The sequence below is a fragment of the Oryx dammah genome, unplaced genomic scaffold (genome assembly GCF_014754425.2).
Source record: "Oryx dammah isolate SB20612 unplaced genomic scaffold, SCBI_Odam_1.1 HiC_scaffold_10, whole genome shotgun sequence".
NCBI classification, from domain to species: Eukaryota; Metazoa; Chordata; class Mammalia; order Artiodactyla; family Bovidae; genus Oryx; species Oryx dammah.
This window is the reverse complement of record NW_024070194.1, coordinates 56,779,640-56,807,202: the sequence shown is the minus strand read 5'-3', so window position 1 is coordinate 56,807,202 and position 27,563 is coordinate 56,779,640. Positions and strand designations below refer to the sequence as shown.

Here is a 27,563-nt window from a genome sequence, read left to right as displayed (position 1 = left end):
GATTTGCTTTGGTGAAGAAGTTGGATTTTTATCATTGCTAAGGTTTATTCTAAAATTCTTTCATTCATGAGTATAAAGCAGTAAATCAAAATGATTTAAATGTGTGCCTCTAATCTGAAAATAATTACTAACAGTAGCAATTAATATGGGACAGTATTAAGCATAGAAATCCCTGCTTACAAAACATTATTAAACTTGTATTCATCTGTTTGCAAAAAGAATTGAAATTAAAAAGTTCTTTGACTCTGAGTACATTTGGTTACTGCTGTGTATTTTCCATCATATCAGTGAAAATATTAGATAATTTCCCATGAGTTTGTGTGTGCTGTTTAATATTACCAATCAAATGTCAATGAAGCTCTGTACTTTTTCTCTCCAGTGATTTAAACTTTTGAGATGCTTCCACTAATTGGAAAATCAATCATCTTTGATAACTTTCCTGACCCTTCTGATACTTGGGAAATCACTGAAACGATTGGCAAAGGAACATATGGAAAAGTTTTTAAAGTGTTGAATAAGAAAAATGGCCAAAAAGCAGCAGTCAAAATTCTGGATCCCATTCATGTACGTCATTTTTTTTTCTTGTTTGCTAATTAACTTAAAAAAAAAACTGTGTTAAACAGTTAAAAAGTCCATTGGTATCTTATCTTGATTTATTTATCACAATGTCAGTTGCAATTTGAAGGAAATGTTTGTTTAAAAATATCTTGTTAGATTTTCCTTGTTAAATGCTTAACATATATTAGAAGGTCTAATAAATACTTGATAAACAAATAAATATATAGTAAAGAGAAGTATGGGGGCTTCCCAGGTGGCACTACTGGTAAAGAACCTGCCTGCCAGTGCAGGAGGCATAAGAGAAACAGGTTCGAACCCTGAGTTGGGAAGATCTCCTGGAGGAGGGTGTGGAAACCTGCTCCAATATTCTTGCCTGGAGAAGCCCAGGGACAGCGGAGCCTGGAGGGCCCCAGTCCATAGTGTCACACAGTCAGATATGACTGAAGCGACTTAGCATGTACGCACACACAGATAAGTATATCTGTATATAAGTTTATCTTCTCTCAAGCAGCTCAATGGTTTGACTTAATATTTTTAGATTTCAGAGCGTTGTCAGCATATAGACTCACGGGTCTAGAAGTAACCCTAAAATTGTCTAATGTCGTTTTGGCCAGATTTCATTTTCCTCCTGTGTTTATTTAGGCTTCAGGCAGAATTCCTCTTATGCCAAACAAGAAATATATTTTAAAATTTCTTTCAAAAAAGGGAAGTTAATTTTCAGGTTTACCTACGTGTTTCCAAACAGAAATGGCATTCCTTTACAGGTGTGGTTCCTTGTGAAGAATTCAATGTTGTGGTCAGTCCATATGGCCTCTTTTCCAGCAGTGCCAATGGTGCTTTTTTTGGGAATAGCGGTTGTGATCAGGGAAACTCATCTTGCTTTGCCTGTAAGAGCATGAGATTTGCTTGTTAGAGACAAGATTCTTTTTTCCAGGAGTCAGAGGCTGGATGTTTGGGCGCATTTTCAGGTACTAGGACATATGTAGGTCTCCCCTAGCATGTGGGGGAGCCAGAATAAACTCAGTGATTCCATAATCCCCAAACCTCTCCTGAGAGCAACTCCTCTAATTACTCAGCTCATGGAGAAGGCAATGGCACCCCACTCCAGTACTCTTGCCTGGAAATTCCCATGGACTGAGGAGCCTGGTAGGCTACAGTCCATGGGGTGGCAAAGAGTCGGACACGACTGAGTGACTTCACTTTGACTTTCACTTTGTGCATGTGATGGGGGTGTGGCTTGATGGAAATGATGAGATGTGTGTGGGGTAGGCCTCGGAGTTCTCGGCCTCATCACAGCCCTGACACTCACAAAGCTTGCAAAAGGACTCTGCAAAAAGTCTCTGGCCCTCTGTTCATCTTGGGGTTGCTCTTTCTTTTTTGATAGTTTATTTTTACTAGATCTGTTATTACTACATTGTTTCATTTTCCTTTGAGCAGAGGAGAGAGAGGGTGGGGGTTTCTTTTCAAGAAGTAAGTTAGATAAGTGCATGCCTACTCAATCCCAAAGTTACATCTGACTCTTTGTGACCCCATCTACTGTAGCTCGCTGGCTCCTCTTTTGTCATGGGATTTCTCAGGCAAGAATACTGGAGTGGATTGCCATTTCCTTCTCCAGGGGAACTTCCCAACCCAGGGATCGAACCCATGTCTTCTGCATTGGCAGGCGGATTCTTTACCACTGGCCACCAGGGAAGCCCACTGGAGGAAAAAAACTGAGAAGCACTGTGCTGCATGTCTTCATATTCTGTTGAAAAGTTCTTACTGTTAAAACTGAGGGAGGAGAGACACCATTTAAGCTGTACCAGAGTAACTGCACCACTTGGCTTTGCAATACAAGTCCGCCCTTTGAACTTTGCTGTTAAGGATTGGAGTTCATGGTGGCGAGAGAAAGGGCTCCAGGCTGATCCCAATGTGTGGCCGCACAATCAGACTCTCTCTCCCATTCCTCTGCTTCTTTGTGAACAAGAGCAAATGACTTCTGAATACATTAACAGCTATCCTTTCATAATTTATCACATTTGCTATACAGCCTACCTTACAAATCAGGTTTTGTTCTCTTGCTTTAATGAAACATATAGGTTCATAACTGTAGTCTGAAATGTGTTCTTTTGCTGCTTTTATTCTTGTCATAGTACATGTATATTTTCCTAAGAATTCTTTATTTACTCTTCATTCATCATGCCACAAGTCAAATAAAAAAAGATTTATAACCAGGAGATTGTAATCTTAATAAAATAAATTTAAATGCACCCAAGCATTTTTCAGAGTGGCTGTTTTTTTTTTTTTATTAAAAATGTCTTACTATTATGGATTTTGAACTCATAATCTCCTCTCCAAGATGGGGATGGAATGGGCAGGACTAGAAGGTAGTAGACAAAAGACTAGTCCTGGATCACACACTAACCAGTTTTGTGACTCTAACTGCCTTGAGCTAGTTTATTTTTTTTTTAAATTAATTTTCTTAGCTTTAGTTTCTTCCTCTGAGACTAGTACTCTGGTCTAAAATTCTTTCCAGCTTTGTGATTCCATGATTCTGTCTTAAAACAATGTGAACATTAAATGTTACCATAAAATATTAGAAGTCTTTTATTTATGACAGTGAATTGTTTTATGTATATGTGGTTTTCTAGATACATGACTTAGTGCGTAGTCTTGTTTGCATTTTTATTGACTGGATTACAACCTATTCTACTTCTGGTGAATGAGTCTTTAGCTGACTAAAGGTTGTATGCCATCTTATATAACTTAACCCTTTCACATTTTTGGAAAGGTAGGAGTTGATTGCATGTATGATTGGTTTTTGATATCCTTTAAATATCCTATACTTCAAAGAAACAAAAGGAACCAGCTAAAAGTTTTCATGTCAAAACAATAATTTTACCATTGAAATAAAGTTAACACTACAAAGAAAGGAAGATCACCTTAAGCAGTTCCCCATATATATTTTTTCTCTAGATTTTGTGATTAGAATTCTTTATTTTTATTTTTTAACTTAAAAAATTTAATTTAATTTGGCTGCATCAGGTCTTAGTTGCTCATGGGCTTAGTAGTTTAGGTGCCTGGGCTTAGTTGCCCAGCGGCATGTGGGATCTTAGTTCCCAGACCAGGGATCGAACCCACGTCCCCTGCATTGGAAGGCACTGGACCACCAGGGAAGTCCCTATATGTTTCTTTCTAACTGCACATAAAAATAGCCTTTTATTTATTTCTTTTCAATGAAATGAACATAATTAGAGATATTTTCGATTAACAGGAAAATCATGATCTCTCCCCTTAAGCAGTGTAATGAGAAATATCAATACATTGTATTGAGCACAGTAGAAACTGTTCTGACCTTGCTTTAACAAAATAAAATTTTACGTTTGCTAGTCTAACTTATGTTTTTTTGACTTCATTCATGTTTTTCTTACCGCTCTCTCCCCCATGACTTTTTTGAAACTAGGATATTGACGAAGAGATTGAAGCAGAATACAGCATCCTAAAGGCACTTTCTGACCACCCTAATGTGGTCAGATTCTATGGCATGTACTTTAAGAAGGATAAAATAAATGGAGATAAGCTATGGCTGGTTCTTGAGGTAAGTGTTTAGAATTTTTTCCTATGTGGTAATTTGCAGTGTGGTCTTGGAATGATGTGTTTAGTAACGTCACCCCCATAAACCAGTTCATCTGATATGTTCCATTCTATATCCTTTGTTGAATCTTGTTCCCAGTTCTGGTCTTGCCATCTTTAGAAACATCAGTAAATGAAAGAAAATTAATTAAAGATTAAAAGAAAATGTTTCCATAGTAAAAGACTAAAGAAACTAGGATATTTTCCTGGCAGAAGAGCATACTAAAAAGGGACTTCATTATAATTTTTATTTATTTATCTGTGTTTGGTGCAACACGTGACTGAGGCTCAGTGCCAGGTGCTATGATATGAGATAAAATTAATGTTGCCGAGGCTTCATTAGGCAAAAACGGTGAGTTGCTAATTTCTTCTGACTTCACTGAATACTAATGACATAAACTGCAGAACCAGGTACTGTCAGTCCCCCATATCTGTGGGTTCCACATGGTCAGATTCAAACAGCTGTGATCCGTGAATACAGAGGATCAACTGTATTTGCATTTATGGGGGGAGGAACCTTACTAGAAGTGGCGTGGAACACTGAATAAGTTGCCAAAGGGATACTGCAGAGTCTGGCTTTTCAATTCCTGAGAATAGCTTGAGACAGTTCTCTCCAATGCAAGAGTATTAGAAGGTGCACCACTCAGGTTACTGCCAGCCCTAGAAAAATGTGTTTTTTTCTAATTTTCACTAGGTATTTTTATTTAAGTTGAACTAATCATTAATTACAATAAAATCTATAAAAATTTCTTAAAGCTTCTTTTATCAAACCCAGGGCTAGTGAAACCTTTATTTGATCACCCTAACAGCATCTATTTATTGTATTTACCTTATTTTACTTTTTATAACATTAGTTTCTGGTGTAAAGTGAGGTGATTCAGTTATATATATTTATATGCTAGGCTGTGTGTGTGCTCAGTCATGTCCGGCCCATGGTGACCGCATGGACTATAGCCTGCCAGGCTCCTCTGTCCATGAGATTTTTCAAACAATAATACCGGAGGGGGTTGCCATTTCATCTTCCAGGGGATCTTCCCAACCCAGGGATAGAACCCAAGTCTCCTACGTCTCTTGCTTTGGCAGGTGGATTCTTTATCTCTGAGTCACCTGGGAAGCCCATATATTCATATGTATTAACACAATTATACATATGGTTTATCACAGGATATTAAATATTCCTTGGGCTCTACAGTTGGATCTTATTGTATATCCATGCTATTAATATATGTAAATATATGTAATACTTTGCATTTGCTAATCCCAAACTCCCAACCCATCTCTCCTCTGCCTCCTCTTCCTGTTGACAACGACAAGTTTGTTCTCTGTGTCTTGTATTCATGTTATTTTATTAGCATTTGATTATTTTATTTCTTTTTTTTTGGAATGTACCACTGATTTTTCTGTACAGTAATAATTTGCACATTGTCTCCATACTTTATATTTTTTTCTATGGTGGTTTTTAAATGAATATACAAGTAGTGATCATTGTAGAGAATACTTGAAACTATAAAAAGAACCACTCTTAATTTTGAATATATTTTCTTCATCTGTTTTTGTATGTTTAAAATGATTGGCAATATCACTTATCAGTTTAGCCTATTTTCCAGTTCATAGAACTTCAGATAGACTTAATCATTTTTATCTTTTAAAAATACATTCACTTGATTAATTTTTTGTTGTTCAGTCACTAAGTCAAGTCCAACTCTTTTTGACCCCTTGGACAGCAGCACGCCAGGCTCCTGTCCTTCACTATCTCCCAGAGTTTGCTCATATTTATGTTCATTGAGTTGGTGATGCTATCTAACCATCTCATCCTCTGCTGCCCCCTTCTCTTTTTGCCTTCAGTCTTTTGTAGCATCAGGGTCTTTCCCAGTGAGTTGGTTCTTCACATCAGGTGTCCAAAGTACTGGAGCTTCAGCTTCAGCATCCATCCTTTCAATGAATATTCAGGGTTAATTTCCTTTAGGATTGACTGGTTTGATCTCCTTACTGTCCAAGGGACACTCAAGAGTCTTCTCCAGCACCACAGTTCAAAAGCATTGATTCTTTGGTGCTCAGCCTTCTTTGTGGTCCAACTCTCATATCTGTACATGACTACTGGAAAAACCATAGCTTTGACCATAGGGATTTTTGTTGGCAAAGTAACGTCTCTACTTTCTAATACACTCTCTAGGTTTATCATAGCTTTTCTTCCAAGGAGCAAACACCTTTGAATTTCATAGAAAGCAGTAATACAGGATAGTATTACTGTAGGTCCAGGTTAGCGGTACCACCTTTTCCTGAGCAGGTAGGTATGTGTTTTTCCTGAGCTGGTTGTTGAACCTGGAAATAGATGGTTCAGTTTCTCTACTCTTTCATTTTCTAATCCATGTTCTGAATGTTGGCACAATTATTGATTGCCCCTCTGGAATCCTACATCCTCCTTCTCCATCCTGGAGGTCTGCCAGGCATCTGACTCCTGCTGCTTTTCGGGGTGGAATCCACTTTCCTGGATTCCTTGGCCTCTTCTTTCCAAGGTTACTTCTTTGTTTTGCACATCAGGAATTCTGTGTGTTCCTCCTGTTATTCACTGTACTGATGTCACCAAACATTGAGTCCCTTCAGTTAGTTTCTCTAGTGAGCAAAACCTCCAGTCTGTGTGTTTGTGTGTGTGTGTGAAGTAGCTCTGGCAGGCTTCTGGATGTGGATATTTTGAATGTGGGGTAGGAAGGCATCAAGTCTTTTGAAGAGAGACCTGCAAAGGAAGCCTTGTTTTCTGCCCCTCCCCTCCGACCTCCTCCACTTTCACTATTATCTTGCCCTCTCTGGGTTAATCTGCTCAGGTGACCTCAACACAGCTCCCTCACCTAGCTCTTTGGTTTGTGGCTTTCTCTGTGTTGTTGGATCAGTTAACCACTCAGTCACCTGCATTCCATGTTGAAAACTTTTGTTGCAATCTCTTCTTCACTTCTTTCCCATTTTTTTCTTTTTTCTCTAGTGGTTTTATGTTTTTTTTATTTTTTATTCCTTTACTGGCATTTTCATGGAGATTCATGAGTAAGAGGAAATAAATGTATATATTTAATCTGAGACTTTTGATTGAATCACAGTCTTTCAAAATTACAATAGAATTTTCAAGAACCTTTTCAGAATCTGAAACTATTACTTTATAGAAGTTAAAAAAAATGTTTTAAGAGCCAGGTGTGTTCTTTGATGATAGGCAACTTATTATGATTTCAGAATTATTTTGTATTTCTCAATTCAAGATAGCTTTATATTTTTAGTTAAATCACACAAAAACAAAGCAAAACTTTTACTTCTCTCATTACAATTACCCAAGTAACAGAATATAAATTATGAACTTAAGCCATTTTGTCTTAAATTAATAGATAATTTGCTTATTTGTGTTTGTGTATTTGAGATGTGATGCTCTGCAAATCCTTGATGGAGTCCTGAATAAAAATTTTGTATATTTATATCTTTGAGAACATTTTCAATAATGCATCTTAATTTTTTTTCCATGTAAAATAACTGGAAAATTAGCATTTGAAGATTCAGTTGTTCTGTTTAATATAGGCCTAAATGGGCAAGGGAAAAAGTATAAATCTTTCCCAGAGTTTAAACTATTGAATAAGATCAGTTCAGTTCAGTTCAGTTCAGTTGCTCAGTCGTGTCCGACTCTTTGCGACCCCATGAATCGCAGCACGCCAGGCCTCCCTGTCCATCACCAACTCCCGGAGTTCACTCAGACCCACGTCCATCGAGTCAGTGGTGCCATCCAGCCATCTCATCCTCTGTCGTCCCCTTCTCCTCCTGCCCCCAGTCCCTCCCAGCATCAGAGTCTTTTCTAATGAGTCAACTCTTCGCGTGAGGTGGCCAAAGTACCGGAGTTTCAGCTTCAGCATCATTGCTTCCAAAGAAATCCCAGAGCTGATCTCCTTCAGAATGGACTGGTTGGATCTCCTTGCAGTCCAAGGGACTCTCAAGAGTCTTCTCCAACACCACAGTTCAAAAGCATCAATTCTTTGGCGCTCAGCTTTCTTCACAGTCTAACTCTCACATCCATACATGACTACTGGAAAAACCATAGCTTTGACTAGACAGACCTTTGTTGGCAAAGAAATGTCTCTGCTTTTGAATATGCTATCTAGGTTGGACATAACTTTTCTTCCAAGGAGTAAGCATCTTTTCATTTCATGGCTGCAGTCACCATCTGCAGTGATTTTGGAGCCCCCCAAAATAAAGTCTGTCACTGTTTCCACTGTTTCCCCATCTATTTCCCATGAAGTGATGGGACCAGATGCCATGATCTTTGGTTTCTGAATATTGAGCTTTAAGCCAACTTTTCCACTCTCCTTTTTCACATTCATCAAGAGCCTTTTCAGTTCCTCTTCACTTTCTGCCATAAGGGTGGTGTCATCTGCATATCTGAGGTTATTGATATTTCTCCTGGCAATCTTGATTCCAGCTTGTGCTTCTTTCAGCCCCGTGTTTCTCATGATGTACTCTGCATATAAGTTAAATAAGCAGGGTGACAATATACAGCCTTGACGTACTCCTTTTCCTATTTGGAACTGTCTGTTGTTCCATGTCCAGTTCTAACTGTTGCTTCCTGACCTGCATACAGGTTTCTCAAGAGGCAGGTCAGGTGGTCTGGTATTGCCATCTCTTTCAGAATTTTCCACAGTTTATTGTGAATAAGATCAGCTGATGTCTTTTATGCCTAACAAATTCCTATTCTAATTATATTGTCATTTCTTAATATTATCACTCAGGGGTAGGTGGGAGTTGAAGATTCGAGATTATAGCTAAGTGTTCTTTTGAGAGAGCAGAAAAGATTGATTAAAAAGGCCTTGAAACATCCAGTACAAGCAAAGTGGCATCCTGATGCAATGAATCAGCAGAGACTTAGCTTCTTTGAACTTTGTACATATATTTTTTAAATTTATTTTTAATTGGAGAATAATTCCGTTACAAGGTTATGTTGGCTTCTGCCATAGAACAGCATGAATTAGCCATGAGTATACATATGTCTCCTCCCTCTTGAACCTTCCTTCTACCCCGCCCCACATCCCATCCCTCTGCATTGTCGCAGAGCACCGGTTAAGTTCCCTGTGTTATACAGCAACTTCCCACTAGCTATTTTACATATTGTCTTTATAATTGTATTTATTATTAGATGTAAGAGTTGGAAATATCCCTTAACGGCTTGAGAAAAAAGAATAAACAATAGTTTATTAAAATAGTATTTCAGAAATCTGATCTATTTGAAATTCAGAGCTGGGGGAAAACATGGAAAAAGTAAAGAGCTGGCAAACTGTATGTAAGACAATTGATTTACATATGCAAGTTAGACTGATTATATATACACATAAGTGGTACAATTACCTGATTTATAAACATGAATGGTGCAGGTGCTGCTTTAAAGGCACTTTCAGAAAATTGGCTTGTGGCATCAATACTTTATTCTACAAAATGACTGCTAATTATACCTCTTATCATAATAAAGCTCCAATAAATTATTTTGCTGGCTTCCCTGGTGGCTCAGCGGTAAAGAATCTGCCTGCAATGCAGGAGACACAGGAGATGTGGGTTCGATCCCTTGGGTCGAGAACATCCTCTGGAGGAGGGTATGGCAACCCACTCGTCTTCTTGCTTGGAGAGTCCCCTGGACGGAGGAGCCTGGTGGGCTACAGTCCATGGGTCACAAAGAGTCAGACACGACTGAAACAACTGTGCACGCAGCAGGCACACAAATTATTTTGCATGAGGGTACCCAAAGGATGGCCAAATGGGAACTTTGATAGTACCCAGAAAGTCATGCTCATAGTGCTAGACTTGTGACATGAATCTGCATAAAGACAGTGCTTCTTGGAGGGTCTGAGTAGCATCCTTGTTATCAGCCTGGCATATGTGGGGGGTGGGTGGACTGTACCAGCTTGGACAAACTCTCACCCAGAGATTTTTCATCTTGAAAAATCATTGTATTTATATTGCAATCCAGAATTGAAATTCCAAGAAAAAAATTACTTGCTCAGATTTTACTGGGCCAGCTATTTTCTCTATTATTTATTTGTAAGTTTTGAATTATTGCTTTCACTTTGATACAATTTTTCCTCTTCTTGTATTTTTCTTAAAATTTGTTATACTATAATTTCCTGAGCATGAATAATATACAAGGCTCTGTTTAGAAATTATTTCCTTCTAAATTCTCTGTATGTTCATTTCAGAACATACAGAAGAGCACTAGTTACTAGCCCTCCTACATTCCAGTTACACACTTGTAATGAAACTACAAAAGAAGAGAAGGGGTAGAAGATTTTCTTCTGTGGGAACTGATATATTTTTTTTTTTTTTTTGCAAAATGTTTATGGGAATTTTTATTGTCACTTATATTTAGGTTTTCCTAATGATGTCAGCATAAAGGGAGAACTAGATTTTTTTTTAGTTATACCTTTTGAAATACCATACTTATATTTAATATTAATTTTTGCTTATTGCTATTACATATCTCTTGACTGACTTGCTTTGTAAAATATAGATACCTCTTTTTTAAATTTAAAAAATATTTATTTATATTTATCTATGTATTTGGCTGTGTTGGTCTTAGCTGTGGTACTCAGGATCTTTAGCTTGGGCATTTGGAATTCGCTGACCAGGGATCAAACCCAGGGCCCCTCCATTGGGAGCTCTGATTCTTAGCCACTTGTCCAACAGGGAAATCCCTGTAGATTTTGTTTTTGCTTAGTGTTTCTTTTCACTCCTAGTGTCTACCGTGGAGGGTCAGGAGCAGGATGGATGGGGACCTTGGGAGGTGGGAGGTGGTTCGTTTCTGCATATCCTTACCACTAAACCAGGAGATGAGATGAAAAAACAGGGTTGAAATTGAGTTAAGTTGGTCTGGTACTAGGCATCTACTGCAGATGATCACAGAGGGCAAAATTGAGATTTAACTATAATTTCCCCCTTCTTAGTTGGATGAACAGCAACACCTTAAGTACAGAAGGAATATAGTCTTCTGTCTCAGCATCTATTTGTTTAGTGTATCCTCAGCCGTAAGGGAACCAAAATCCAGTTAGGACATCTTTTTGTTAAAAGGTCTTTCCCTTCATAATCCAGTCTTAGCTGTAATTGCTCCTTTCACGGCAGTACTGCAGGCTGAATTCTATTATTTATCTGAATTAGTCTTGATTTGTTCATTCTTAATAGTGACACTGCTTTCTAATTATAGCAATTTTTCTCTTTGAAATTATATCCTTTTCAAGAGATCAAAGTCTGGAAATTACAGGTGGCGTTTGGAAGCACAAAAGTTCAGTAAACAGTCCTAAAGCCTCACAAATGCACATTTCTGGTAACGAAAGTGATTTTCATGGACTTGAATACTAACTTTCGTGCATTATTGGTTATTCTGTGTTTATACTTCCATCAAATAAGATACGGTCCATCATGAGAAAAGGAAACTATAGGATGACAGAAAGAAAATGAGTTAGAATGAATGAATGGTTTCTGTTTGCTCAGTTATTAGCTCTTTAATGTTGCTGCCCGGAAGATAACATGTACATGGAAGGGGACAGGGAACCCCTGGAGGCTTGTATATGTGCCAGGGGGGCAGGGAAGCAGGACAGGGCTGCAAACCTGGGCTTCTGAAGCACTCTGATGGCACAGCACTGGTTCTCCCTTTCATTAGTTGTGCACAGTGGCAGTGGAGTAGACGAATGCCGATTCTTTTCATGCTCTTAGGGCTGGGACAACCATTCCCAGCTCTCATATAAAAGGCTGTTATTTGGTGTACTCACCACAGAACAAGACAGACAATTACCTAGAGTCGTCTCATTTTTTTGTTTAAAGGGCAGGATGGAAAAACAAGTATGCATGTGCTCCTTTATATTCTTATAACTGTGAAAACACATGAAAACATATATAGTGCTGGTGTATCTTTTTTCCCTAACAGTACTTTGGTGCTTGCAAATACATCTGCTCTCTGAATAGGAGTGCAAGTTTATAATATTAACCAGAGAGGGAAAAATGTGAGATGTTTTGCCATTTGGTAAATCAATATATTTTGACTGTGTGTGCTAAGTTGCTTCAGTTGTGTCCAACTCTTTGCAACCCATAGATTGTAGCCCACCAGGCTCCTCTGTCCATAGGATTCTCCAGGCAAGAATATTTGAGTGGGTTGCCATGCCTTTCTCGAGGGGGTCTTCCCAACCCAGGGATCAAACCTGTGTCTCCTGTAGCTCCTGCATTACAAGCAGATTCTTCAATGCTGAGCCACCAGGGAAGCCCATATTTTGACCAGGCAGATTAAAAGATTTCTTCTACATTTTCTTGTTTATCAAAGATATCTTGTTGCTCACATTACCAGTGTTTGACGGTGTTTTCCCAAGAATTTTGAAATGCTTTAGGATGAGGGATGCTGTTTAATATCTTGATTTAGTGGTTACAGGATTGTACACAATTACCAAAATACATCAAAGTGCATACTTCAGTGAGTCAGTTAGAATGTGTGTCTGTAATAGCTTAAACATACTACTTCTAGTTTACAAGTTAGAAAAGTAATGTGAAAATTGTACATATATATTACAGTATTACACATTAGGAAACATTATTAGGTGATGGTATCACTCTTATTAATCTTTTATCAGTCTTTCATTGGAATGCAGAATTTGCTACATCAGTATATGTATTTTATTGATATTGAGTCATACATTTCACACTTTGAAGAGGCACCTTCCATTTCATATAAAAAGATGGCCTTCTGTCATTATATGTGTGTACATGCATAAGTGTCCAGGACTAAAGTATATTCATCCAGTCACTTACTAATTCCATAAATATCTATTACTTTGGGCCAAGCATTTTGTAGGTTCTGGATATTCATTAGAGAATGAGACCAGCTGTCATCCTGGTGCTTAGAGTCTAACAGTGCAGAAAGACAATTTAAAGCTTAATAGACAAATTAATTAAATAATTATACATGGTTATTGATACTATGGGCTTCCCTGGTGGCTCAGTGGTAAAGAATCTGCCTGCAATGCAGAAGATCCAGGTTTGATTCCTGGATTGGGAAGATCTTCTGAAGGAGGGCGTGGCAGCCCACTCCAGTACTCTTGCCTGGAGAATCTCATGGACAGAGGAGCCTGGCCGGCTACATACAGTTCATAGGGCTGCACAGAGTTGGACGTGACTAAAGCGACTAAGCAGCAGTAGCGTTGATACTATGAAGAATAGAAATGGAGTGCTAATAAAGAATGAAGAAGACCTTATGTGAAGAGAGAAGTCAAGGAAGGCCTAGAGGAGTGGGTAACACTTAAGCTTCCACCTAAGAAAAAAAGAAACAAACCGAGGATCCTGTTAGTACTTCTGTTCTTTAATATACATTCCAGACACTCTGGTAAGACTCAGCCCCATCTCAGACCCACGGAAGTAGAAACTCCAAGAAGGAGGGCTCAGAAACTTATTTTTTAAACAAGTCCTAAGGTGATTTTATCAAAGGAAAGTTTGGAAAATCCTGCCAGAGGTCCTTGGATTTCAGGGTGCATTAGAAATAGTCTGGGACTTCTGCTTCTGGCCATCACAGTAAATTGTGTCACATCGCACAGTTGTACTGTAAATACCTAAAATATTACATAGAATATATTTTAAAAAACATAACAGTTTTCCAACACTGTGAAAGAGACAGCTTAGGCTTGTGACATTGAGAAAAGGAAATGAGAGGAACGCTACAATCATTGCATCTTTATTCTTGGAGACAGTTTTCAGATCACGGGGATAAGGAGGACGTTCTCAAGGAGATCACAGCAATCTTGCTGAACTGAAAAGATTGTTAAGACAGAAGTGACTGGAATTTTCAAAGAGAGAGTTAAGCAGGAAAAACACTCCAGAAATCTGCATAGGGGTTCTCTTGAGTCTTTGACTGGAAACCAAGCTGGAGATGTATAGGGCAAGATTCTAGGCAGTTGGGCAATGAACATTAATAAGGATAAGAATTACTGAAAAGCAGTAATATGAACAACTACTGGAGTTTGTGCAAGCTGGAGAGATACTTGAGTTCTGACCAGTCAAATTGAGGAATTTTTGTTGAACATCTAAGACGCTTAGTAGAGACCCTGCTGACAGGTTATGCGTTAAAGGAAGGGTTAGCCTCACCCTAGAATAAGAACTACCCTTGGCCTCCTATAAAAATTTCAAAAACAGAGCTTGAATTGTTCACGTCAGTCCACAAGTAGATGAACTGCCTAACAGAACAAAATTCAACATTCATTAAGAGAAGACAGCAAAATCTGAACATTTAAATGTGAAATTAGTTATGGCCATCATTTAATAAAAATTAATAAATAGGTAAAAAAGCAGGAAAAGGTAACCCATTGTCAGAAGAAAAATCAGTCAAATGAAACAGACCCAGAACTAATCAGGATAATGGAATTAGCAGATAAAGACTTTAAAATAGCTATTATAATAGTGTTCTCGAATGAAACTTCAAGAAGAGTTAGGTTAAAATGAAAAAAAAGGAAAGGAGAGGGCAATTCAGATTAAAACCACAATGAAGCTACTAGTACACACTCATTAAAATGACTAAAATTTAAAAGACTGATAATTCCCAGTGTTGGTGAGGTTGTGAAGCAAACTGAGCTTTTTTAGATTATTTAGGCAGTGTGAAATGGTGCAGTCACTCTGCAGGCAATATAGCTAATGTCTTATTACATCTATAGTTACCTTATGATCTAAAAGTGTCTCTTATAGGCATTTGCTAAAAATTGGTTTCTATAAAAAGAATCAAACACTTTTATAAAATGAGCAAAGTAAAACCTAGATGAGTGTCAGAAAATGAGTTTTGGCTTTTGTGGTCTCATATGGGATATTGTCAGACTAAGTGAGGGTCTTAGAGCATTCAGTATAAAGAAAAAACAATGAAAAACAGCAAAAGTCAGAAATGCCAACTGCAGAAATCAGTAGTCCTTTTCCAGAAATTTGAGTAAAAATCTCATATCCTGTCCTTATATAGTAAAGACAGAATGCACTTTGAAAGCTTATAAAAGCTGTCTTTGGAAGTGAGTTGTAATGATCTGTTTAGAGATTTAGTTTTTTTTTTTCTTTAATGTTTGACTACAGCCTGAGTAGAGAATTCACTTTTAGGGCTGCTCTGTTCTTTCATTAGTGTAGCTCTGGTTTAAGAAAATTATACTTCATTTTTGTTTGATGAGAGAACATGAAGGCCCTATTATAGCACTGTCACAAAGCGACACTTATGGGTTTTTTGTTCCCCTGCTACAAATCTCTTTTTAGTCTGTCTTGGTGATTTAAGAATTGCATAGGGTTAATGTGACACAATTCATTTCCCTGGATGCAGTTCTTTACATGTGGTCATTTTCAATTTTTATGATCTATTGCTTAATTTAAGAACATTTTCATTTCAAATATATTTTAATCCTTCACATTCATTTAAAAACAAACATACCTCAGTTAATTTTTTAAAAATTTGTCTTCATATGTGAAAGGCATTTTATGCTAGTTGAACAAAAGTAGATTTCATTAAAGATGATATTTGAGATTTTGAATGAGGATTTAGAAAATTCATGGTGTTATCTTGAGCATCTTTAGAAAAAGATCAGCCCCAAATTAACTTGTGGCTTACTGACATTTGGTCCCTGTGGTCTGTTTAATAAATTCCATGTTTGTTGTATTTGTCCTCTCCTTTTCTCTTTTCATTTTAACATATATTTTTTACATTTATAAAATGGCATTTTATGTAACAGTAAATATTAGTGACAGCTTCATCAATCAACATGAATGAACTTTAGAAGTATATTATTGGTTAAAGGAAAAAGCAAATCCAGGTAGGACACTATTTGTATAAAGCACAAAGCAAAGCAAAACTGAACCACATATTTTAGAAGAAATGTATTTATAATGAAAAAAGAAGTTTTAAAGACAGGAATGATAAACACAAAATTTAGGATAGTGGTTATTTCTCATGGGGAGAAGCAGAAGGATGGCATATCACAACAGTAGAAAAGAAGAACCCTTAACTTGACTCTTCTTGAAGTTTAATTCAAAAGATCCTTTTCCATTCTGAAAAATTAAACCACAGTTCCTGGTTAAGTAGCAGCCAGATAGTAGAATAATTATTAATGGTTTCTAAGCTTTATTTTTTGGGGCTCCAAAACCACTGCAGATGGTGATTGCAGCCATGAAATTAAAAGACACTTACTCCTTGAAAGGAAAGTTATGACCAACCTAGATAGCATATTCAAAAGCAGAGATATTACTTTGCCAACAAAGGTCCGTCTAGTCAAGGCTATGGTTTTTCCAGTGGTCATGTATGGATGTGAGAGTTGGACTGTGAAGAAAGCTGAGCGCCGAAGAATTGATGCTTTTGAACTGTGGTATTGGAGAAGACTCTTGAGAGTCCCTTGGACTGCAAGGAGATCCAACCAGTCCCTCCTAAAGGAGATCAGTCCTGGGTGTTCATTGGAGGGACGGATGTTGAAGCTGAAACTCCAATGCTTTGGCCACCTCATGCGAAGAGTTGACTCATTGGAAAAGACTCTGATGCTGGGAGGGATTGGGGGCAGGAGGAGAAGGGGACGACAGAGGATGAGATGGCTGGATGGCATCACCGATTCGATGGACGTGAGTTTGAGTGAACTGCGGGAGTTGGTGATGGACAGGGAGTTCTGGAGTGCTGCGATTCATGGGGTCGCAAAGAGTGGGACACGACTGAGCGCCTGAACTGAACTGAACTGAACTGAACTGAACTGAACTGAAGCTAGCCCTATGGGGCATCTGTCATAGCTTGGATTAATTTTTCATGCCCTTTCATTATTAGTTGAGAACTTTTTTGAATATACTTGATGTTGGCATCTAGATTTTTAAAAATTAATAGATTTTATTTTTTGAACAGGTTCAGGTTTGTGGAAAAATTGAGTGGTAAGTTCAGAGAGTTCCCATATCCTCCTGCCCAAGTTTTCTTTGTTATTAACATCTTGCATTGGCATGGCACATTTGTTATGGTTGGTGAGACAGTAATGACACATTATTGTTAACTCAGGGCTTCCCTGGTGGCTCAGAAAATAAAGAATCTGCCTGAAATGCAGGAGACTTGGGTTCAATCCCTGGGTTGGGAAAGTGCCCTGGAAAAGAACATGGCAACCCATCCCAGTGTTCTTGCCTGGAGATTCCGTGGACAGAGGAGCCTGGCAGGCTACAGTCCATGGAGTCGCAAAGAGTTGGACACAACTGAAGTGATTAATATGCATGCATTATTAACTAAAGTCCGTTGTTTACATTAGGGTTAATTCTTTGCACTGTACATTTTACAGATATTTTAAAGACTTTATTTTTTAGAGTAGTTTTATTAGCATCACAGAAGTATTGAGAGGTAGGTATAGAGTTTTCTCATACGTCCCCAGCCCTCACACATGCTCTGCAATGAGTTTTGAAAATTTAAAAAGTGGCCCTAAAACTTAGTTCCTTTAAATAAGTGCTGTGCAATTTAAGGGCTCTGAATTTCATTTCCGTCAGTTTTGAATAATTTTGTGACCCCATCATGCTGGGCCACACTGGAGGCAGCGTGACCCTGTATTCTGCTGCCAGAATACTCTTCTGCTTATCCCATTAAAAGGTGTTCCCTTTCCTGCAGAAGAAAATGTCCCTTTTGGAATGCCAGGTCTGCCCCTGCTCCTATAGAAGATGAAAGCTTTGTTTAATGTAAAAAGACACCAGTTATAAATGGAGTTGCATCTAAATGCTCATTTGTGAGTTCGTGTTTAGATTTTAAATACACTTATATAAACAATGTTATAAAAGAGGGCTTCCCTGATGGTCCAATGGTTAAGACTTCACTGTCCAATGCAGGGGTTGTAGATTCGCTTCCTAGTGGAGGAGCTATGACCCCACATGTCTTGTGGCCAAAAAAGCAAAACGTAAAGCAGAAGCAGCATTGTAACAAATTCAATAAAGACTTTAACAATGGTCTGCATCAAAAGAATCTTTAAAAAAACAACTTTGATATCACACATGATGTCTAGATCGACCTGTCAGCCCAGACAACCTGTTGGGGGATCCTGATGTATCAGGATTAAATGTAAGGCTGGACTCTAAAGTCAGGCTGTCCAAGTTCCTGTCTTAGCTCTGTCACTGCAATCTGATCGTTCCCGAGTTACCTTACCATTTTGTGCCTCACTGTCCCAATCTTTAGCATGGAGATGATAATAATACGTACTTTACAGAGTGGTGAGACATATGGATAATGCATGTAAATGGGTTAGGAACGTGCTAGCATAAAGTTTGTGAGCAATACAACTGTTATTATATAATTCATAATGTATCAGAAGTGCTCAGGCATCCAATAAAATCTAATTACCATGTTAGAAGAAAGTTTGAGAGAAAATATATTCAGTATTTCAGACAAGGATGCTACGAACGCACTTCCTTTCTCCTTTCTCTACTGCGTTTAGGTCAGTAGAGTCGAGGAAATGACAACTCTTAGTTCTCAGGTACTGAGGTGACAGAGGAGACCCCAGAAGTCAGGGTAAGAGCAAGGAGCCCTGTGGGGAGAGACAGAGCTGACAGAAAGACTGAAGGATCCCAGGTTGGGGACCATGTGTTCCTGGGGTCAGAGCTTTGCTGGGGCCTTTCAGCTAGTTATGTCTCCACTCATGTTCCACTGTTGATGTCACTGTTTCTCTCCTCTGCAAATGGGCTCGTGCTTATGCTCACTTGTTCAGTCGTGTCTGTTTGTGACCCCGTGGACTGTAGCCCCCCAGGCTTCTCTGTCCAGGGAATTCTCCAGTCAAGAACAGTAGAGTAGATTGCCATTTCTTCCTTCATGGAATCTTCCTTACCCTGGAATCGAACCTGTGTCTCCTGCATTGGCAAGCAGATTCTTTAACATCTGAGCCACACGTAGCTCCTTGTAATCTTTGCCGTGGGACTTCATGTTACCTATCTTGGAAGAAAGCTGGACGTGAAAAATTCCCCTATCATGTTCTTCCCTCTTGTTTTTCTTTTTGGATTCCTCTGCTCTTGCGAGATGCAAAGGGAGAAAGTTAGGAAATGTGATGTTTAGAATAGTTTTCTAAAATACTATTTGTAATCCTTATTTCAGTGCAGTCTGAGATTTTACCAGAGAGGAAGTATGTTTTCAAATTAATGCACAAATGAAGCAGTATATAGCCATGGACTGAGGTAATACTGTACTATTAATTAAACTATCAGGAATCATGTCTTTTTGCCTTTTCATACTGTGAAGAGCCGACTCGTTGGAAAAGACCCTGATGCTGGGAAAGATTGAGGACAGGAGAAGGGGGAAACAGAGGATGAGATGGCTGGATAGCATCATTGACTCAATGGACATGAGACTGAGCAAACTCTAGGAGATGGTGAAGGACAGGGAAGTTGGTGTGCTGCAGTCCATGGGGTTGCAAAGAGTCAGACACGACTAAGCGACTGAACAGCAATAGCGTCAGTTATCAAGAGTAGTTTTAAGAGCTCTCTCCTGCATTGCAGGCGGATTCTTTACCAACTGAGCTATCAGGGAAGTCCTTTTAAGAGCTCTAGGTCCTAAAATTTTTGTAGAATCATAATTCTTATCCTTGAATTTAAAAATCAAGCCCAGTGCTTCTCCAGATTCTCTTCTAAAATTAATTTGTATGGAAACTGTGTTCCAATAATTGATTGTATACAAGTTTATATGTTCATTTATAAAATCATAACAATGATGGGAATAATCATTTGAAACAAAAAATTGGAACAGGTTTTTTAAATGTTTTGAGAAAACCTTATATAGAAAGTACTTAAAATGTCACATCCATTTTAATATCTAAAAATATTCTTTTTTTGGAATATTCTTTTGTAGCTGTGCAATGGAGGATCAGTGACAGATCTTGTGAAAGGATTTCTGAAGGAGGGCAAAAGAATGAGTGAGCCCATAATTGCCTATATTTTACGTGAAGCACTGTTGGTAAGGCAGTTTAAATTATTCGTGCATTAATTATGAGGCAGTTCTAGTTAAATAAAAAAATGTGTATCCTATTTTTAGAAAAAACACTTCATTAGTATTTATTGATGCAAGAGTAAGATGCAAAATCTGAAATATTTAGCATAACTAATTCCTCTTTTCCACTAAAAATCTACCCTCCTGTGTCTACAGAATCCTGAGTTTTGATCTCCTAGGTATATTTCTGAAATCAATGATGATGAAGGTAGATACTGTATATTTTTACAAATAGGTTTTTATTTGCCATTATTTATTTATTTTTAACAGCCATTATTTAGAATAAGTATTTAGAATTTTTCTTCTATTGAGTTTAGCACATTCTAAATAAAATATTTCCTAAAGGCCAGGAGTTTGCCCTGGTTTTTCAAAATTTTTTTCAGTCCAAAGTGGACATGATATACTTTGATTTGACTAACTCAATGCGAAACATTTACGAAGGTTTGAGTGTTAATTTTAACATGTGTTCACTATTGATTTTGTATAAATGCATCCTTCTGAAATAAAATGTGATTTTATTTGGTATTTCCTTCAAAAGTCACCATATTTATTTTCCTCTTCCAGGGACTTCAGCATCTGCATAACAACAAAACTATCCACCGTGATATAAAAGGAAATAACATCCTGTTAACCACTGAAGGCGGAGTTAAACTCGTAGATTTTGGTAAATTTTGTTTGAAGTGCTTGAGTTTGAGCTGCAAAATGAGTAGTATGATTTGATCAGTTTCCATCAGCCTTACTTTCTAGGCATTGACAGTAGAGAAAAAAAACAAAACTATCTAATTGAGGTAAGAAAGTTGCCGAGATTTTTAAAACTTTGGCAAATGAGAGATTCCTAGAAGAAAGGATGAGTTCTTTCAAGTCAGCCAGTGTGTGTCTGTAATGCCCCTGGAGCAGTATGCGGTCAATTCTCTAAAACAGACGGGCTCCAAATGAGGACACTGAGTCTAAGTGGTAGCACACGGCCCTTACTGTTGATTGCTTTACTGATGGGCAGGTGCCCAAAGCCAGGGTTTTGAGACAGGAGAGGAAATCTTCAAATGTCTCTGGGGTATCTTCCCTTCTAAGAAAGAAGCTCAAGTCAAGATGGTCTCTTTCTTCCTTGGGACCTTCTGTGTTTTACTCTGATGCCTGCAACCACCTGGTTCTATCCTGAGATGTTCCATCCCGACCCCTGAGAGATGGGAAGAAGGGTCCTTGGTGACACAGCCCAGCCGCTAAATCAGCTCTGAGCCTCCCCTGTCTCTGGACCTTTTGTCACATGAGATAATACATTTCCACACTGACTGAGCCAGTTGAGAGTGTCCGTGTTGGAGCCAGGGGCACCGTAGCTGACACCTCTGCTCCTCCTCTTCCAGTCATGACAGAGCTCTCTCCCCCTCTCCTCACTGGATCCCCAGTAACACTCGACACCAGAGAGAGTGGGCGACATTATTCTGGGATGTGTCGGCATCGTTGTCATCCTCCCTTTCCTGCACTCAAGCTGGGGAAGGTCTCTCCTCTGTATATTCCTGTATTTCTTTGCTTATCACATAGGATGATAATGGTCTTTTTGGTCTTTATATGTAGGTAAAGATACTTAAGCACATATTAGTAGATAGTCAGGGTCATTAAGAAGTGGGACTATGTCTTCTAGTAGACTTAATACTTTGGGAAGAGTAGTTCAGTGAGTAATCGTTGAGTGAATGAGTGCATCTTCCTTCACTTTGAATACTGGGAAATGAAGCTTAGGGAAAGTAATCAAGTCACTTTAGAAATGAATTGTTTTAATATCCAAGTGTGTGGGTCTCTAGTGATCCGGCTTCACCTAGGAATGAACTTCAGAGCATCTAGACAGGAACAGCTGAATAGCATATCTTTCAAATGACCACACGTGTGGTTTTTTCTCCTCAGCTGAGCATTTGAAAACCAACGAGCAGCTTGACAGTGAATGCAGCTAGTGTGTATTACTAGTTGAGTTCAGAGCTGCGCGTTTGAATAATCTGGCCGAGTTAGGCTACTAATAAGAAATTGTGCCTGAAATTCTAAAAAACAACAATAAAAAGCACTCTTCAATGTACCATGGACAGAGCCATGACTCTCCTCAGAATAATTTTGGCTCCACTCTTAAAGGACCCAAATGGAGAACTTAGTATTTAACTTGAGCTCTTATAATTCCCTTGCTCTAAAATATGGCTACAATATACATGAGCTCAGTCACTTCAGTTGTGTCCAACTTTTTGCGACCCCATGGACTGTAGCTCACCAGGCTCATCTGTCCATAGGATTCTCCAGGCAAGAATACTGGAGTGGGTAGACATGCCCTTCTCCAGGGGATGTTCCCAGCCTGGGAATAGCATCTGCGTCTCTTGTGTCTCCTGCATTGTAGGCAGTCTTTACCTGCTGAGCTAGGCCTGACGGGACTTGTTAAAACAAGTGTAAATAAACATCTTCTTTAGTAACACACACACCCCCCAAAAAAACCTTGATAAACCAGTCACTCTGAGAAAAGCAGCTTTCTGGAACACCCTCCAGAGTAGTTCAGAGTAGAAATATACACCTGGATAATAAGTAAAGTGGCCTTTATTACGATATCTTTAGAAAGTAGTCATAAGTTGGAAAGCTGACAAAATGAGAACTTTGGTCTTATACTAATTGACTTAAAGACTTTGCTGTCAGCATCAATTAGAAAAAAGCCTATGATATGTGTTCCTAGTGTCTGATACCAAAGTGCTATTATTTGCATATAGAACAATGCTTATATCTGTATTCTCCATCATAAAAGGACATGGATTCAACTCACCTAAAATGGTTTAAGGTTTTCATATGGATTAAAACTTGAGGATGGGGGTGCATGCAGAGTAAAATTTCTCAAGGGCAGAAGAAATAAGATGTGCTAAGAGCCCCAAACTGCCAAATCAAACTGAAAATCAATGTCCTCATTTTATGTTTAAATCAGATTTTCAGCGAAGGCCACAGCTGGGAGTAAAGGGGTTTAGAGTACATTTTTATTTTAATTTCTCACCTCATAAAGTGTGTGGTATGCTCATTATCGGATATTGAAGATCTGTACTTGGATGGCTGCCAGTCCTCCAAATGTTCAGAATGGAACTCCACCACCTCATCCATCCCTGGAAATCTGTTTCATATCAAGAGTTTCTTGTCTTAGAAAAAGTCTTAGTATCTGTTTTGTTGCTCAAGCCAGAAATGTCAGAAATCTCTGATTCTTGAGCTACCCATTATTTTTACCTCCTGCATCTACAGTGAGTCACAAGCTTCTCTCTCTCTATTATAAGTCCCCAGACCACGTCTTTATCACCCGTCCCTGGTCCTCGCCGTTATCTCTGACCTGGGCTCCTGCAGCTACACCTTACTAACCCCCTGCATCCAGTCTCGTTCCTTTCCTTCCAGACCATTGTCCACACTCCTTCTGCAGCCAGAAAGCTCAGCTGACCCGGCCACTCTCTTGTTCCGTGTTCTGTTCAGTGGTTTCCTGTAGACATTACGGTCCTCTCGGCTGCCCCGGAGTAAGCACTTAGTGATTAACACCTGTTTTACCCCTTGGTGCTCGTGAAGGACTCCCTCTTCCTGTGACCTATGGGCCAGGTCAACTTCTTTCAGTCCCTTAAAAGTACCCACCCTCTTTCTCAGTTAGGGCTCTTATATATGTGCTGGAGGAAGTACTTCAAAATTGGTTAACATGCTTTTCTCTTGTTTATGCAAGAATGTGATCTTCACCCATCTGCCAGAGGCATCTCTCTCTCTGGGGGAAGGTTAAGATTTGTTTCAGAAGGAATGCAGTAAGATGGCTGAGGTTAATAAATAAAAAATAGGAGTGTATAGCAAGACCCAGTTTGTCTCCCCAGGAAGGTCTGTCTAAATTGCTTTATCTTCTCTTTAAAATATGGAGGGGGAAATTCCAAGAATTCATCATAGGGTTTCCCTTAAGAGTGAACAGAAAGAAGATGGAAACTCTTTCTGGTTCTTGGGTAACTGTGAAAAAGTGAAGCAGAGAAGGAGGTGGGACAGTGAAATGAGCTTTTGAAAAGTGAAGGTGACAAGAGGGCAGAAGGGAGCTCTTAACCTCACCCTTTCCACCACCATCACTCCATGCCCCAGAGGAGGGCCCTGCAGAGTCTGTGCCAGTCCAGACAGCAGTGACCGTGTGGTCCTGACCTGGAGGTGGAGACTGATTAGGTAGAGGGAGCACTCAGGCATGCCAAAGTTCTCCAGACTCTTATCCTCTGTTCCCATTAACCCAAAAATAACTCGAATCTGGCTGGGGAGTTTCTAGAGGGGGTTGTTCAGGATGGGTGGTGAGGCACAGAGCAGATCACCTAGGCCAGGTCTGAATAGGAATCACAGCCAGACCTTAGACCCTTGTTTGCCTCAGCTGAGTCTTCATGTGCCAGGAAGTTCTGCAGGAAGGCCTGCCTGCAGGAGAACAGGCCACAGGCTCACCAGATGCAGACTGTGGCATGGGAGGCCAGGGGGAAAGACACATGGCCCCAGAGACTGGAGACCCACCACACCCCAGGACCCTCCCTCTTCTCCTCTCCACAAGGTCTTATAAGCCACACAAGGTTTTATAAGCCATCCCCCATCCTGTACAGACAGTAACATCTTCAGGAGGGAAGAAGGGTTGCCGTCTGAGAGATGGAGTGAAGGCAGAGATGGAGCGAAGGCAGAGATGGAGCAAGGGCTTTCATCCAAGGGAGAATGAATTCTTTCTCAAAGGACTTAGGATTTGGGTCTAAGCTTTACTTCTCCCAGCCAGTGGATAGAGGCATGCTTTCTTAGTCACTCAGGCATGTCTGATTCTTTGTGACTCCGTGGACTGTAGCCTGCCCTGCTCCTCTGTCAGGGGACTTTTCAGGCCAGAACACTGTAGTGGGTTGCTGTTTCCCCTTCCAGCGGATCATCCTGACCCAGGGATTGAACCCATGTCTTCCTGTATCTTCTGCATTGGCAGGTGGATTCTTTACCACTGAGCTACCTGGCAAACCCCTGGGTAGGGGCATAGGAGAGGCCATAATAGTGAGAGACCAAATGAAGAAATCACAATTACATTTTCGCTGTGTATCTAAGTATAACGTCATTGAATTTTGTGACCAGTTACAAACACGATTTTCCCTGCATAGAAGCCTCCCCTCGTTGCTGTACCCAGGTGACTTTTGTCTGCCTGGCTGAGAACCTCTCCAGCACTCTGTTCTTTCATTTTTTAAATTTAATTTTTATTTTATATTGGAGTATAGTTAATTAACAATGTTGTGTTAGTTTCAGGTATACAGCTAAGTGATTCAGTTATATATATATATATATATAGATACATACATACATACATACATCTGTCTTTTTTCAAATTCTTTCCCCATTTAGCTTGTTACAGAATACTGAGCAGAGTTCCCTGTGCTGTACAGTAGGTCCCTGTTGGTGATCTATTTTAAATATAGCAGTGTGTACATGTCAATTCCAAACTCCTGGTCTATCCCTCTCCATCTCACTCTTCCCTCTGGTAACCATTAATTCGTTCTCGAAGTCTGTGGATGTGTTTCTGTTGTGTAAATAAGTTCATTTGTATAATTTCTCTTAGATTCCACCTATAAGGAATATCATACAATTTTTGTCATTGTCTTTCTGACTTACTTCACTTAGTATGATTATCTCTAGGTCCATGTTGCTGCAAATGGCATTATTTAATTCTTTTTAATGACTGAGTAATAGTCCATTGTATACGTGCATTGTATCCTTTCTTCAGCCAGCCAGTTGTCACACTCTATTGTAATCATGTGTTTAATTTGGCCGCTCTCCCTGCTAAAGTGTGAGGTTCAGGATGGCATGCTGTTTGGTCTATCACTCTGTCCCCAGAACCAAGTTTGGCACTGGCATGTTGCAAGTGCTCAGTAAATACTCTTAAATGAAGGAGTGAATGGGAAGCAGGACTTTCCATATAATTCTGTGACCCTGAGAAGGTCACCTAAAATCTCCAGGGACAACAATAAGAAAAACAGTGTCTATCTCATATGGTTGATCATTGGGGAAGGTAAATGGGATAATACAGGTGAACTGCTTAGTATAATTATTGACACTTTATAATTCTAAAAATCTGCACTATTAACATTATTGTAAAATAATACTGCCACCTCCCCCCTAGCTCAGTATTGTACATATAGTGGGTACTTGAAAAATGATAAGCAAATACTTTATTTAAATAGTTGCTAAATAATAAAAAATCTGGTGCACCAAAATTGGTGCCTCTTTCTGTTTTTTTTTTTTTTTAATAGCCCTTTGCTAGAGTCGATTGGGTTTTAACTTTAAATATCAAGCTATTTAATTACACTAATAGTAAGATTCAGTTTGCTAGTGCTGGTTATAAGTGCAGCCTTTAAGAAAACCTTTTGTTTTCTTCTTAAGTGGGCTAGACTTTCACCAGCTGCCTCAGGGAATAAAAAGACAAGTGAGCTTGCAGACATTATTAATGAAATACATTAACAGTCACTGGTATACGATCAATCAATAAATAACATGACTTCCCAGGAGAGAAACCCCTTTAGGCAAGTCAACTAAGGTCTGAAAAAGCAGTCCTCATTTGGAATAGGAAATGAAGGAGAGACCAAGGCAGTACTCAGTTCTCATTTCTACAGATTTCTCTCTGGGGACCTTCATTTCTAATGGAATAGTTAACATTTCAATACAAAAGTACAAAATGTACTTCTTGTGATTTATTTAGACATCGTTCTTATGACAGAGTATTTTATGGCTTTCAATCTCTTAGTACCCACGTGCCCAATTTTAGGCCAAATCCCCAATAAGTAATGTAGGTCAAAGAGAAGTTGTGACTTATTCATTAATAACCCATTTCTGTAGCATCACGTGACGCAGGTCCACCTGAACTTAAAAACTATGAAGTTCCCTCCATTCCTTCCTTTTTCCTGGAATCACTTAAAAGCTGTTCAGTGGGGCCGAGTAATCATGGGAGTCGGGGTGCAACTTAGCATGAGGTTTGGGCCTGAAAGGGGTGAGAAGGGTGTCCTTGGTGGGAGGGTGGGAGCAGTGGTGGCTTGGCTTGGGACGTTGAGTCCTAGATGAGGGGACAAAGAGAGTGTTTCTCTAGGGGGATGGTGGTGACCCCAGTCAAGTTGTCAGAGCCTGAACTGGGTAAGAAGGGGATCTGTGTGGCTGGGGGTCTACATGGAGACAAGGGACAGGTTACATAAAGGGGACTCGATACTACGAGGAAATATACTGAGATCAGTGGGAGTCAGACTTCTTACTGTTAGAGATGAGAATTATGAATATGGAAAGAGAACTGAACCCCATGATTCTGGATTGCATTGGAAGTGTCTCTGTGAACTCAGGGTTTTCGATATACAGAGAGGTATATAAAAATAAATTTAATGTGTGTGTGTACCAGTTATCTGGCTATGTCCACTAAAAG

At 39.2% G+C, this 27,563-nt stretch overlaps 1 protein-coding gene across 1 annotated transcript in view; it reads left to right on the top strand.

The window, feature by feature from the left end:
- The first annotated feature begins 396 nt into the window (after window positions 1-396).
- Window positions 397-27,563, top strand: part of MYO3A (myosin IIIA) — a 154,572-nt gene continuing 127,405 nt past the window's right edge. Inside the window, exons 1-4 of the mRNA XM_040248540.1 lie at window positions 397-564; window positions 4,001-4,135; window positions 20,009-20,113; window positions 20,711-20,810. Of these exons, the coding sequence (XP_040104474.1) occupies window positions 397-564; window positions 4,001-4,135; window positions 20,009-20,113; window positions 20,711-20,810 (508 nt within the window). The remainder of the gene's footprint in view (window positions 565-4,000; window positions 4,136-20,008; window positions 20,114-20,710; window positions 20,811-27,563) is intronic.